Source organism: Ruditapes philippinarum, unplaced genomic scaffold (assembly GCF_026571515.1).
Source record: "Ruditapes philippinarum isolate M1 unplaced genomic scaffold, ASM2657151v2 ctg224_1_1_1_1, whole genome shotgun sequence".
Classification (NCBI taxonomy): domain Eukaryota; kingdom Metazoa; phylum Mollusca; class Bivalvia; order Venerida; family Veneridae; genus Ruditapes; species Ruditapes philippinarum.
This window is the reverse complement of record NW_026864086.1, coordinates 151,712-167,492: the sequence shown is the minus strand read 5'-3', so window position 1 is coordinate 167,492 and position 15,781 is coordinate 151,712. Positions and strand designations below refer to the sequence as shown.

The 15,781-nt window shown below is 29.7% G+C and overlaps 1 protein-coding gene across 5 annotated transcripts in view; it reads right to left on the bottom strand.

Annotated features, from left to right (window-relative positions):
* LOC132724366 (uncharacterized) overlaps positions 1–15,781 on the bottom strand; it is a 106,991-nt gene that overhangs the window by 78,123 nt on the left and 13,087 nt on the right. For 2 of the 5 annotated variants that reach the window (XM_060709211.1, XM_060709212.1), the window contains exon 1: positions 12,442–12,832. The exons of 1 other annotated variant lie outside the window; for it this stretch is intronic. In XM_060709211.1, coding sequence (XP_060565194.1) covers positions 12,442–12,582 — 141 coding nt within the window. In that variant the 5' untranslated portion in view covers positions 12,583–12,832. Of the gene's footprint in view, positions 1–12,441; positions 12,833–15,781 lie in introns of those variants that run through there. 2 more of the 5 variants (XM_060709215.1, XM_060709216.1) reach the window with 1 other exon arrangement.

Here is a 15,781-nt window from a genome sequence, read left to right as displayed (position 1 = left end):
ACAAACAATAGTAACACCGTAGTACTCAATGGAGACATCAAACAAAACAACAAACAAAAGAACAAAGATTTTACGCGCTACGAACGAACATATTCAATGCAATGACCAATATTTTGTACATTATATTTAGGGAACTGATATTTCTAGACAATTATCAAGAAGAAATCAAACATAGAGAAGAAAATGATCTTGATCTTCCTTAGAACAATCTCGAAAAAAAAAATGAAATCGCAAATAAAATTGTTTTATAATAACATTGACTATTTATCGTTTGCAATTTTATAACTATTAAAACGCTCGAGAAATAGTAAAATCAATTGAGTTTTACATGAGTTATTTTTCTTCGTGTATTATAATTTATCATCTCATGACAAAGCTTTAACCTTTAGGCTACTGGAACGCAAAGTGATAAAACCTTGCTGCCAGTATAGAGCCAGATCAGCCTGCACTTCCGTAAGTCTGACCAGGTACTTAATGGTTGGTATCTCTTTTTTATATTCTAATGCCTATAAATACATGAACGAAATCGCTGTCCCCCCAGCCTATATAATTTGATGTGTACCCTTTCTTACGATTCCAAGCACGTGTTACTTCCAATCACTGTACCTTTCTTCGGGAGCCTTCATATTTCAACTTAAACCTTTCGATAAAATGGGCTGTTCCAATATAACTGTGGTGAACTCGATATACTAATTCAACAAGCAGGTTAAGTATTATGAATATGTTCGAGAATATGTTTTTTTATTAGAAAATAACTAACCTGAACTTATAGTACTTAAAGACTGGCGAATATCTTATCTTTATCTTATATTATTAACAGTAATAAAGACTAACTAAACAAATCTACTTCAACACGTTCTAAAGAACAGACAGCATTAAAGTTTTATGTGAAGCATTACCTATATATTTATTATAGGTGTAAAATATCTACATATGTTTAGTGTTAATTTCATATTATCTTTATTAGACGATAAAGCCTTGATAGATTGGAATAAATCATTATCTTGTTTTCATCAAATCTGTAGCCTTGGGTTGCTTTTTTATTTATGGTTTATATCCTGTTATATTCCCGCTTGGTTTGGGATTGTAGGATAAAGTAATGCAATACTTGTTATATATCAACAAATTTATGTTTATTAGGCGGCCTCAAGTTATCAATCAAGTTTCAATTAATTTGAATGTTCAAAGCGATTTCATGACAATACATAGTGATATAAAGTTTTATCATTCTGGTGTTAGGAAAAAACACTTGTCACTGGTAGACCTAATCGGTACACAGATCCTGTTGAATAATTAAGAGAAGTAAGATATAATAAACAAATAAACGGATGTGTATTGGCTATTTCTGATACATCAGTTATTACTTCTTGATAATAAAACATATGTGATAATTAGATGTACTTCATAACGGGATGTGTCTTTACAAGTTTCTTAGAATTGAAAATAAATCATTTTTGTCTTAAAAACTTTGACGCGCTTATAGAAAAAAAACCACAAAAACGTACTTAGTTATAATCTAGTTCTAGAATATCTTATTATCTTTAGAACTTAGATCTATTTTAATAAACTTTACTAAAAATGATAAGCAATTCTTGCAGTTACTTTACAGCTCTGTAAAATGACCCTCCTCGAACTCGCTTTCGTACGTGCACCAAAGGTGTGTAATAAATACGTAAATCATCAGGTGCGTTTTGCAAATTTCATATATAATCCTAATTTTAGTCTTACAATAATCTGCCAGACGTTCACGTGTTTTTAACTAATTATTAGGAGTATGGGTAATTAAAAGCTACAATTTGATTCTCATAAGCAAATTTAATTGTTTTGAAAAAAAAAGGTTTAGTTGATTATTCTAAAATAGGAACACAGATTGCAAATATGTTATTATTTCAGTGCTTTAACATTCTGGTAAGATGTGCTTTATGTCTATGTATAATTTTATTAACTGGATCAGCTTTTTTGCTATTTCAAACTTGATAAAAATAATGAGATGAATTATGTCTTGAAAAAAGATCAGCAATCATCAAATTTTCATTTTTGTGGTATAGTTTCAAATTTAGATGTATTCTCGCTTTAGATAATTTCTTTTCAAATTTTCAATATCATTGAAACTAAGTTTGCATAGCAGTCGGATTAAAAGCTACAACTTTTCGGCATTTGAGGAAATATCTTAGCGCCAAAAGTTTAAACTAGCACTTTTTAAATCAACGTTTCGATATAAATTTTAGGTCGAAAACAGAAAAATTGCTGCTTTATTTAAAGCAGTAGTCAAGTACAGTTTCTGAACAATCTTCTGTTGTTCTTAAAATTCTAACACACAGTCTTACAAATGTTAATTTATTGCAGGTTCATATGGCCTTCGAACTTAAAGCGTGTTAATGAGGAAATGCTACAATGCTGTTATGGCGTATAAGTGATTCTTTACAAAAATAAAGATTTAAATCTTGTAGCTGTTGGCAATATTGTCATTAATCTGGCAGAGTTTGATGTCGAATAAACTACACACCTCTTTTAAGACTTTGTCTTCTTCTATACGCTCTCGAAATTTTATAATGTGAGATGATAAAGTATTATTACATAAGATAGATTATATTCCTGATATGAGTATTTCTACCTTCTTGTTAACGACCTATAAAACATTGTACTGAAATCCTAAATTGATATGTCTTCAGAATAGAATGTATGTTAAGTTTGATATGCTTGTGTGGGTCTTGAATTTTATGGAATTAATTTGGCAAGTTTTCGGGCAAAAACAAAAGTTATATAGGAATATCTCGAAATGGGTCTTTTAGTTTTGTGTGAAATGAATTGGAAAAACGGTTTAGGCCAAAAGAAACTTAATAAGATAATGTCAAACTTATTCTTGTTTTTATTTTCTCTATAATTGATTTGGATAGACTGTTGTTTAATCCACAAAATTCTAAACCATGTTCAAATCTGTTCAAGGAACTCTTGAAATGAAAATATCAACATGTAAATTTGGACAATTTATCTAACCGAAAAGAATTGAAACTAATTTTGTTATTCCTATCAAAATAAAATCGAATTTGATTATATCAAAGTGTATTGAGTGTTCTCAGGTGTTGATAATTACTAACAGTGCATGAATTATAATTTAATCATCATCCAGGCATCGAGATGATAACATGACATTGTGTTTGTTTATCAATGACCACTAACAATTATACAATATAGGAAATAGAAATTAGTAGAAATCTTAATTTGATAAAAGCCTAAAGTTTTATATTTGTTCTTCTTATCTCTATGGTATAAATTTATCCATTTTTTTGTTTACTTTTGGGCCTTTACAAATACTTCTAATTCCAAATTATCATCCATATACAGTATATGATAAAATCTCGTAACAGTTGTTTAATATCACAATGAAAGAAATCAGCGTTTGCGGAAGTACACATTTAAGAGTACAAAATTTGATTGGCGTTTTCTAACTGCATGTATCGAAGGGTTCAGATAGGGTCACGTGGTGCTTCTCGTTACTATCCAAGAAACACAGCTCTCATGCACTTTGCATTTTGTAAAAGTGGCATAATGAATGGCTTGTGTCGGTTCAGGTTCATTTTTGTGTCTTCTATTGTCAGCGGAGTATTAAAATTGCCATAAACATAGGAAACAATTTTCAAACGAGGTACTTGACCGATCACAAAAATAATTGTTACAACTCGCTATGTGTACGGTGTATTCAAATATCTATCAAAGCGCAATTTTATCGGCATTTATTTAAATAAAGACAAGTTTCAGTCTTTGCATGGTTATTAACACAAAATATATTAAGATGAATTTAAATTGGGTATTGTTTAGCATTTTAATATACTTAAACCTTAAAGGGAGTCTACTGAGGTTTTTTATTATATGACGGACTGGACATAAGTTTTCGAGTTTAACATTCAATTTAATGAGATGTGTGCAAAAATTCGCTCAATTCCTTTTTCCAGAGTAATTATTCTTTTGTGTAAATTGACCCAAAATTGAAAAGCGTTGCAACGCATTTCTTTTAAATCGGACTAAGAGTAACACAAAAATACGATTTTGAAAATTAATCTGCGTAAAATGTATATGATATAATTTTCTTTTGCATATCTTTCTGTTTAAAGTGCCAAAGTTGATCTCTGAAGGAAACTCAAGTTTTATGTTTTTAGACTTTTGGACCTCAGTGGTGTTTCCTTAAAAGACTATATCAAATGAAAATCAAATATTACTTTACAGGTACTAAGAATATTGCAAATTGTATGCTATAAATGTAGAGGCACATTAAGACTAAGAAGTTGTCCTACAAAGCAAAACATGTGTTTTCTAATGTTGCAGTATTATGGATTTAGACCATGGGAAATGCTAAAAACAATAATACAATAGCGCTCAATTGAAATAATTTTAATAGAGGAAGCAAGTCTTACATAACACTCAACGATATAATCAAAGGATTCCAAATATTTGCACCTACTTACATTTTGGTTAACCTCGGTTTTTATCAAGGGAAGATAATCCACTAAAGTCCCTCATTGAAATGATTTTAATAGAGGAAGTAAGATATTTTGACTTCCGTACAAAATATTAAATCACTATGATAGTACCAATTGCCATAGTGCAAAAAAGTGCACAAAAGATGACTCACATATACCTCCAATGAGAAACTAGTTAAATACTGTAATAGGACCCAAAAATTAAGATGCTGTTGAAAATGAAAAACTAAAAACACCATTTTTGGACTAGTTTTATAGTTTCATACATGTTTATACTGTATAATGTACGTAAAGGCATTCATGAATAATTTTAAAATAAATGATTAACCAAAAACATGCGGATGTAAAGTATAAAAATCTCCTCCGGATATAAATACCAACTACTAATACCTTCCTGGTATTAACCTCAATGACTCGTTTATTTCATTTTTGACTATCTGTCTAATAAAGGGACACTTTATTAGTTTGTAATCAAGCGATGTCGTTAGTTGTTAGTCTACATTATTTACAGATATCATACATTTTGGATTATTGTCAAATAGTGAAACATCGTTGAGTGATTCAAAATATAAAATTATGATGCAATCTATTAAGTTAACATGTAAAATGGTCTGAAATACTCTAATTACCATAAAAGTACTATATATTTATCAGTCGATATTTATTGCGCAATGTTGTTGTGTATTTGTCAAATGTGAGCCTGGAGTCAAGTTATTTATCTTATATAAAGATATAAACAATGACCGTTGCGCACCCATAGCTTAATAAACAAACAAATTATCGTAAAATACAATTTAAAAATCTGGAAACAAAGTGATCCCTCGGAAGCATTAATCACAACAAAATTACGTAAGAATTGCAGACTCGGTTTGATTGAGTCTGTACATGAGGGATACTGAATAAGTGCAACATCCCTCACGCCCCCTAGCACCGGTTTGAGCGGTACTCAAGAGCGGTACTCAATTCTCAACAATTGCCATAGCGCAAAAGAAACACAAAAGATGATGACTCACATATACATGTACGTCCAATGAGTAACTAGTTAAAAACTGTAATTGAACACAGAAACTAAGATACTGTTGAAAATGAAAAACTAAAAACACAATTTTTGGACTAGTTTTATAGTTTCATATATGTTTATACTGTGTAATGCACGTAAACGCATTCATAAATAATTTCTAAATAAATGATTAACCAAAAACATGCGGATGTAAAGTATAAACTCTCCTCCGGATATAAATACCACCTTTTTAAACAAAAGCTAAATCTGAAGCCAGGTATTAACCTCAATGACTCGTTTTATTACATATTTGCCTTAGATGTTATCTATCTAATATATGTACTCATAATTAGTTTCTAATCAGGCGCTGTCGTAAGTTGTTAGTCAACATTATTTACAGATATCACACATTTTGGATTATTGTTAAATAGTGAGAAATCGTTAAGTGATTCAAAATACAAAATTATGATGCAATATATTAACTAAACATGTAAAATGGTCTGATATACTTTTATTAACATAAAAGTACAATACATTTATTAGTCGACATTTATTGCGCAATGTTGTTGTGTTTTTGTAAAATGAGGGCCTGGAGTCAAGTTATTTATATTATATAAAGACAATGACATTTGCGCACCAATAGCTTAATTAACCAACAAACTATCGTAAACTACAATTAAGCTCTAACAGCATATCGCAGAGAAATTAATTATTAGAAACATTATTATCTGTTAAGACTTTTACCATATCAATGTAAAAAAAAATAAGTTCTGTTAATTTTAAGGACGTAATGTAACTAGATTGGCTTAATACTCTACAGAAACAAATATAAACATCTGGATACCTACATCGTTTTAACATTCTTATGGTCACAGCTAGATATACTATCAAAGAAACAAAAATATCTGGTCAAAATTGTTTTCACATTCTTACTTTCATATCTACCGAAGATTTTTTTTATGATTTTTTTGAAAGTATAATAGAAACAGGATTTAAACGTCCCTTAACAAAATATTGATCAGCCCAAAATTTATATATTTTGAGTATAAGGCAACTGATTTCGGACCCATAAGTGATTCCTTAATATATAAAGCTAACTTAAAATTTTCACCGTAAGTTTCTTGATATATAAACATGTGTATTCTACATGCATGCATTAGTGAAAATATAGATTTTAACAAGTCAGATTAAAAAAAGATTTTGACAAGTCCAGTTAAATATAGATTTAAAAAAGTCAGATTAAATATAGATTTTAACAAGTCAGGTTAAATATAGATTTTAACAAGTCAGATTAAATATAGATTTTAACAAGTCAGATTAAATATATATTTTAACAAGTCAGATATGTTTCATAGTTATACATATCTCTTTAGGGTTTGTAAGACTTAACATATCATAGACAGATGGTATTTTGATTTAAGAAATTATCAGATTATTGATTTTATAGTACTATTCTTCGTCTGAATCAATTAAGCTATATATAATTCCCTTTAAATAAACATTTTATAGCATAATATGTTTTATATTATATTAGATATTATAATCAAATTTGTGTGGTCCTCTTAACATTTTCTCTCTATCAAGAGAGAAACAAAACATCTAAATATCTTATGTAATTTGTAATTTGAATTCTTACATATATCAAATGGTATACACAATGTAATTTTAAAGGTAAATATACAAAAAGATGATAGAAGATTCATTTAATTGCAACACTTTTAACAAAACAACGTGGTGTTTAATTATAATTACATTTAGGTGAATTATATTTCGGCGCCGACTCAGTTCCACTTGGAATAAATTTCATGTCATTGATAATTATAACTGCACTAATATATAGAGGATATTGAATGAGTGTAAGTTCAATACTGAATTTATTGCACGAGTTGAATAAAATTATATTATGCGAGCCTCTGGCGAGCATAATATTATTTTATTCAACGAGTGCAATAAATTCAGTAATGAACTTACACGAATTTAATATTCTATTTATCACATACCCAAAATAAAGACCATTTAAAGTGAAATAAGAGTCATTTTTCATTGACGCGCCTATAGTATAACGCTAACATTTAGCGCGTCTTTACACTATGTTTGTATTACGCTAATGACGTCACGTCAAAATATATGCACGGCCGTGCAATACCATATTTACGGAGTCGCAAAATCGGCACGGGTGTGTGATAAAACATGTAAATGTCAACGAATATATATAAAATTAAAATGTGTTCTTTTGGATAAGGAAAGGCTTTTAATTTTCTTTTGGACAAGTACAGATGATGCCGTTCTTCTCGCTTCAACAAAAATTAGTTTGTTTCTTTCGACATGATTCATCCAGAACAAAGGACACTTTTATTCAATTACAGACCACAAGAGGCATCCCCCACATGTTTCTAAACCATTCATTTGTAAAGGAAGCACTTTTCTCGTGCGTGATGTTTTAAACAAAAATAATAACTGATCATTGAGACGTAATAATGAAATTATTTTAATTTATCAGAAAGGTTTACAAACAATAGTAACAGAGTAGTACTCAAGGCATCAATCACAACAACAAACAAAACAACAGAGATTTTACACGCTACGAACGAATATATTCAATGCAATGACCTCTAAATTTGTATATTATAGTTAGGGAACAGCTATTCCTTGACTATCATCAAGAAGAAATCAAACATAGAGAAGAAAATGATCATGCTTAGGACAAGTTCAAAAAATGATCAAATCCTAAAAAACACTAAATTGCTTTTCAGTAAACATTGACCAATTATCGTTTGCAATGTCATTAAAGTACGATGAAAGTACAATGTACTTGTAACGCTCGAGAAATAGTAAAAAGCAAACGAGTTTTACAAGATTTATTTTCTTCGTGTATAATAATATATCATCTCATGACAAAATACACTCTCTGACTTTTAACCATTATGCTGCTGGGGCGATAAGTGATAAGCCTTTGCTTGTGAATTCTGACCGACCAGACACTTTACCATTGGTAGTTCTTATTTAAGATATTGAAATGCTTTTAAATGCATATACGAAATCACTGTTCCTTGAGCCTATACAATTTGATATGTTCCCCATCTTACGATTACAATAACGTGTTTCTTCCAATCATTGTATCTTTTTGGGGGCGGGGGAGCCTATATATTTCAACTTGAACCTTTCTTTCGAAACCATGGGGCTGTTCCAAATATAATTGTGATGAACTCGTTACAAAAATTCAGCAAGCAGTAAAAGTATTATGAATATGTTTGAGAATATGTTTTAATTAAAAAATAACTAACTTGAGCTTATAGTACTTAAAGGCCGGCGGATGTCTTACCTTTTTTTACATTATTAACAGTATCAAAGACTAGCTAAACAAATCTTCTTCTACACGTTCTAAAGAACAGACAACATTAAAGTTTTATGTGAGGCATTACCTATATATTTATTATAGGTGTAAAATATCTACATATGTTAAGTGTTAATTTCATAAGATCTTTATACGATAAAGCCTTGATGGATTGGAATAAATTATTATCTTGTTTTCATCAAATCTGTAGCCTTGGGTTGCTTTTTTTATTAATAGTTTATATCTTGTTATATTCCCGCTGGGTTTGGGATTGTAGGATAAAGTAATGCAATACTTGTTAATATCAACACAAATTATGTTATTAAGTATCATGATATCAATCAAGTTTAAATACAATTTAAAAGTTCAAAGCGGTTTCCTGAATGTACATATTGATATAAAGTTTTATCATCCTGGTTTTAGGAAAAAAACACTTGTCACTGATAGACTTAATCGGTAGACAGATCCTGTTGAATAATTAAGAAAAGTAAGATATAATTAACAAATAAACGGAAATGTATTGCCTATTTCGGATATATCACTTTCTACTTCATGATAATAAAAACATATGTGATAATTAGATATATATCATATAGGATATATCTTACATATACACTTCTGTTTAAAGTTTATTGTGCAGGTCCGCTCAGGATGAAATATTAAGTGTTATTTGTCGATTTTAAATAACAATTTCCTAATGCAAAACCGGATTATGGGACCAGGAAAATGAAACGTTTTAGAAGTCGAGACTGTGCTGCAACATTGACATTTCACTCTCAACACAAGGCGAAAGTCAGATTGGAGTTAGCGGTTTGCTTAATGTATTACAATCAGTATTTGAATTATTTTAAAATGAATTTACGTGTTCTTCTTTTGCCCTGCCTGTTGAAAAGGGATGATTACAAGAAAAGTGTTCACCATGAAAGTTTGATAACTACCTATTTAGCTTGAACTGCGCTAGAACGACAGATCCAAGTTATCTTCTTTTCACAAGAGTACAGCATGGTAACAAAAAGTAGTATTTTTTAAATCGTCTACCATACAAAAATATAATATTATTCCAATAAAATTATTACAAGATACCTTCTTATGACAAGAACTTTGCCACAACGTGGGTTTAGAATTAATTAAACACATTAAGGTTGTAGATAATTTAAATCAGCTTAAGGGCGGAATGACATTCAAAGTCACTAGTACATTTTTATTGGTAAAAGTGGTTAATGTTTTAACACCATCAAATAAAACAATTAGAGCTTAACCTCAAACTAGCGCTTCCGTAAGTTTTAAAGTAAACTCACGTGACAAAAGTACACTTAAATATGTTTCGTACAGTATTACATTTTTATATTAGCAAAAAAAGCAGCGAAAAACATGCAGAAAAATGTGCTTAATATGTTGAAAAAAAAGAAAATTAAAATTGAAACTTATTTACGAAAGAAAAATGAAAGTGGTCATCCTACTTTTATAATCATCTGTCCCTGAAGGCGAGTTGTTTTCTCTTTTAGCAGGTGACTCAAAATCCAAAACTAAACATACCTTATATTGTTACAAACATTTATTACTTCAATTGCAGTCGTTTAAAACAATTCTGTACAAAATAGATGAATACACATATTGAAGGAATAAACAAAAGACAAAGTAATCATTTGGGATACAGTAATTGTATGCATGCAACAGTTTTTTAACATTAGAATAGTCAAAACAAAGATATAGTTGAACAAGCTTTTTACACACTTAAATTGTAGCCTCTAAAAAGTGAGGCTTATCACTTATTACCTCCATGTTACAATACGAAATAACGTTCAAAGGAAAATGCAAAAATAAATGAAATGATGTTGGATGGTCATAATGGGTTTACTAAATGTTAGATACGATGACTTTAACAAAGCTCGAGTAGACAGTTGTGATACGGAAGTGTAGAAATACACGACAACCTATCAAATCGAAAAAGTAAAAAAAAAGAATTTCCCACTCCTACATTTGTTCAATAAAAACAAGAAACCTTTTAAGTACTCATTCAGGTTAAGCACTTTTTAATGAGTAACATTAACATATTTTGTTTGTCAAATGCTTAAGTTAAAAAATGCCAGGACAAACAAATCGACAAAAAAATAAATGAAATGAATATTGTATATCTCAATTCTCTGTTGCCATATATTTGCATTCAAAGATTTTTCTATCCGAATATTCCTATTATCCAAAAGTCCGTAATACGCAACTATGCAAAATAATATCATTTTAGGGTACAATAAAAGTAACTTAAATTGCGGAGAATCCTCAAAACCACTAAAAATAATATCAAAAATGTGGAAATTAAAATCTCGGTTTGATTCAGTATGGTCTTGAGAGATAATGATCAGTGGAAGGTTTCTTACGCCCCCTAACACCGACGTATGCAATATTGAAACTTCAGCAGTAATCATATTGGAATTAATGACCCCGAAAGACCAGAAAAAAATAACAATTCTGAGAGTAAGTTTGGGGTTACTTTTTATAGTGGTCACACGTCCCTGAACACCGGTGAGTGTAAAAATCTAGAAATGGTGACACGTGTATAGCTTTTGTGATTATATCATTGGTCAGTGCACATTTTGTATGCATACTCGTTCGATATTGTTGATAAAAATAACCTCTATATTCGTAACATAATGCTTATAATCAAAGTAATCACGAAGTTATCATTGTTATTTCACTTTCTTTTAAGTTTTAACAATGAATCAGTTATTTTTGTGCAATAATTGATTGCCCAGGTTTGGATCTTGAACAGTCAATTCAAAGTTTTTGGTTTTTAAAATCAAAATACTATAATTGAGTTAAAGGGGTCAGAACCAGAGGTAGATACCAACTCATCAAACAACACGTGCAAGTCCACATGCTATTTAAAAGCTTGTCGTGTACTTATTTCCTGTTTGTTGAATTTTGATATGTTTTAAAGGCACATTATGTCTAAGAAACCATATTGTTTTAATTTGTCAGAAATAATTAATATGTGTTCAATTATGTTTTAATAATAGATTTATAGCATGTTAAATGTTGAACAACTGAAGAAAGTAGCCCTTAACATACAGTCATGTGTCGTAGAGGAAGCAAATTGTAAACAAAGTAGTACTTTGACTTCCATACAAAGTACTTATTCACTATACTTAATTATACCAATTGCCAACGGAGGAAAAAGATATTTAATTTATATGGCAAATGAATTTTTTTTGTAAGACTGGAAGTATGTAAAGGGTTGTCTGGCTCTGTAATGATGTCAATGCCTAACAACTTTCGGTTCCAACAGATTAAGTCGATTGGGTTTGATTGGTCGTCGCTCTCAGATGGTATACGAAATTGCTTATATACACGTTAATCTTATTATAATTTTGTCCCTATAAACATTCTTTGAAAGGTGTGTAACTATATCAGTGTACAATTATTTAAGGTATTTCAAATGATATCACAAAATAATATGTTTCATTACTTGTTTCCACGACATTTGCTCGTTTTGTTAGTTGTCTTATTTCTGATATATTTACAAGTCTTAGAAGGTAAGTCATCATTTCAATGCAAAGGAATGTGGGGGCTTTTGTTTTAGATGTCATAAAACAAAACAAAATTTTAATATAATTGTATGTCATTGTATTTACCTTTTTCGACGACTTTCGTTCATTTCTGTGGCGATGATTTTCTTCATCAAACAACACTGCTAACGAATGGCAACTGTCTGTAAACTCACTATTGTTACTATTGACGCTTTTTGTCATAAACACTGATTCATGCAAAGACATTATTCAAGCCATAACGAAAATAACAAAAGTTCTACTTCCATAGGATCCTTTGTTCTCTTTGTAAGTCTTACAATTCAAGAATTCTTTTTAATGCAACATTAATTTACATTTTAAACAAAAAACAACAACTCATTCTATTTAACTTCCATGCTTTCTACAATTCATAACTTTACAACATCCTTTTTTTACTCCTTTGCTTGAAAATATATCCTACACATTCAAGTGATAGTCAACACATTATTATCTGAACAAGTGTGCACGCTTTTACAATTTACGTATTTTTAGTGTCCGATCAAAATGTTGTATCATGATATTATAACGAGCAAGTTCCGTACTAGAACATTACTACTTAACCTCTTAAGGACAAACACTCTTAAACATAAACACAATGTTCGTAACTTCAAAGGGTTTCATTTCTCAAACGGTAGGTCTGACTTTGTCGTAGGTGTTAGAGTGTTATTTTTATAACGATATTTGTTCTTACTTATTTTTCTTTGTGTCAATGAGTAAACATTAACAAAATAACATTCATCATTTGTTTACTGATATAATGATATTCTGTTGGGGGATTTTTTTCCATTAATGATCTCTTGAAAAAATCATTTCGATTAAATTAAAATGAGTGGTATTTTAAAAGGTGTGCCACTTGTTTTGATTTTCTGAATAACAGAATTTATACAAAAGAAAAGTAGAATAGTTTTTAAGAACTTTATGGTGGCCTGAAAAGAGTAGGAACCAAATACATGTGTAACTAGGGCAATTGTGTTTCAAGAAATAAAACAATTGTGTTGTAAAATAATAAGATAATGGAAATCTTAAAGAACGCAATATGGCAAAAATTGAAAATGGTGCAAACTCTTTTTGATCGAGTGTTATGATTGACGACAGTAATTTTATGCAATTTACCGCCAATGCCCCCCTAGCACCGGCTTATGCAGAATTCAGCATTTCAACATTTAATACATATAAAGAATCTTTAAAATTTGTAATTGTAAAATATATATAATAAAGTGTATTAGCATTTAGACGATATCTTTCAAAAAAGATTACTTGAATAAATATTATATGTATAGTTTAAACACATCAGGCGATATAATTGAGACCAGTATGTGTCATCGAAACAATAGCACGAACCATAAATAGTTGTGGTACAGATACCTATCATTCTCCCTTAACCAAAGTTTGATAATACAGTAAATACTATTCACTTTACATTATTTAATTAACCCATAGTCTCCATATATCACATTTGTGATCAGTGCAAACCAAGATTAGCAGTCACGTCTGATCATGGTCTGCACTGTTCGCTACGTAGTCAGTACAAATTCAGATTTTTTTCCTAAAATTTCTGAATGTTTTGTTTCTTTCTTGATTAAAAAATAGACAAGTTTTTTTAAGATATAAAACGTGGTAAGAGTTAACAGCTTCATATCACTTGTGTGTTTTAGTTTATCGTACGATTAACCACTTGACTAACGTCCATGTATATTCTCACAAAGTCCGACAAAACTTGCTTATTTAGCCGGTGCTAGTGGGCATTGACGGAAGCATGCATTTACCACTACCGTTCATGAACAGGCTAAATCAAACCGAACTTGTAACATTTTTATATTAGGCGCGTATATCTACCATCATATTTCCTATTTTTACTATTTTACTATATGCATGGATATCGTTTCTATATTTAATGATTTTGTCTGCTATATATAATTTCAATTAGATAAAACTGTCCAGACATATATATTTATCCCAGAGTAAATTAAGTATCACTAACATTTTTGAGACCCGTTTACAACACGTCTTCATTGAGTAGTAAATATTTTCTCACACTTAAATAGTAAACACATTTTTATATTTAGAAGTTTAATGCTTGAAATAACCTTAAAATAACATTGCATGAAGAAGCGGTATACAATTTTTGTTAATATTCACGTACATCAACTCCCCTAAGATACTGCCCGCTTGTAGAATACAATAAAACAGAGTCCTTGACTAAAACAATAGAAGCAAATACGTACGTTCACACACACGCATTCACGTTTTAGAGTATGACATCCGATAACATATTTGTATAACTGTTGAAGACAATGTCACATGATGTTTCTTTTACTGACTATTGCACTTTGCTTTTAAGGTCTTTAAACTTTTTACAAAAATACCCAACTTTGAAAAAAAAACTCAGTAATAGAAGCAATGGTATTTGTTTAGAATAGAATAGAATATAATAGAATAGAATAGAATCACCAAGAGTTTTACAAATAGATTTTGTCCTATTAATGGTCCAATAGTATGAAACAAATCACTCATTTCGTCCTCTTTTCGGTCCCTTTCTATCATTTTATTTGGATTGGTCGTGAAAAGTAAAGTAGTAATAAATAAAGATTGTGAACTGAACTTGACCTTGTGAAATGTTGGCTACGACAAAAATAAACGGGTGTTTTGTTTTAAATAGCATTCTCCTTTAAGACTAACAATGCGGAAACACAACAAAAAAGATCGATTATGTAATCAATAATTATCAACTTCTAAAAGTTAATGTACATTTATTATAAAGGTATAAAGAAAATTTACACATTTCGAATTCTATATTCCTAAAAGCTTATATTTCAACTTTTGATAGTAAATTTATATTTATCATTAAGGCATCAAGGAAATAAACACATTTCGATTTGTAAGTTTTTCAATCGTTCATAACGAACATAGACATTATTTTATTCATTTTTTTTTTTGAAATTTCAATTATAAATAGTTTCCTTTAACTTTGATAAAAATGATGTTCAACTTTGAATAATGAATACTTTACTTTATTAATAAAAATGTTTAGATTTCAATGACAAATCATTTAAATTTGGTAAATTAGTAATGCTCAATTTTCAATGAAATATATAGGGGAACTATATTTCGGCATCCGATAAATGAATAATGCTCAATTTTCAATGATAACTCATTGATTAATAAATAATGCTCAATCAATAATGAGTAAGTTGTGCTCAATTTTTAATGATAAATCATTAATAACGAAGTGATGCTTAATTTGATAAAAATGACGTTCAATATGTTATGCTAAATAAACCACTTCATTGATGAAAATTTTGTTCAGACTTGAACGAAGCATATTTTTATTTATTAATAAAAATGTTCAAATTTCAATTATAAATAATTAATAAAGAAGTAATCTGAAATTTTAATGATCTAACTT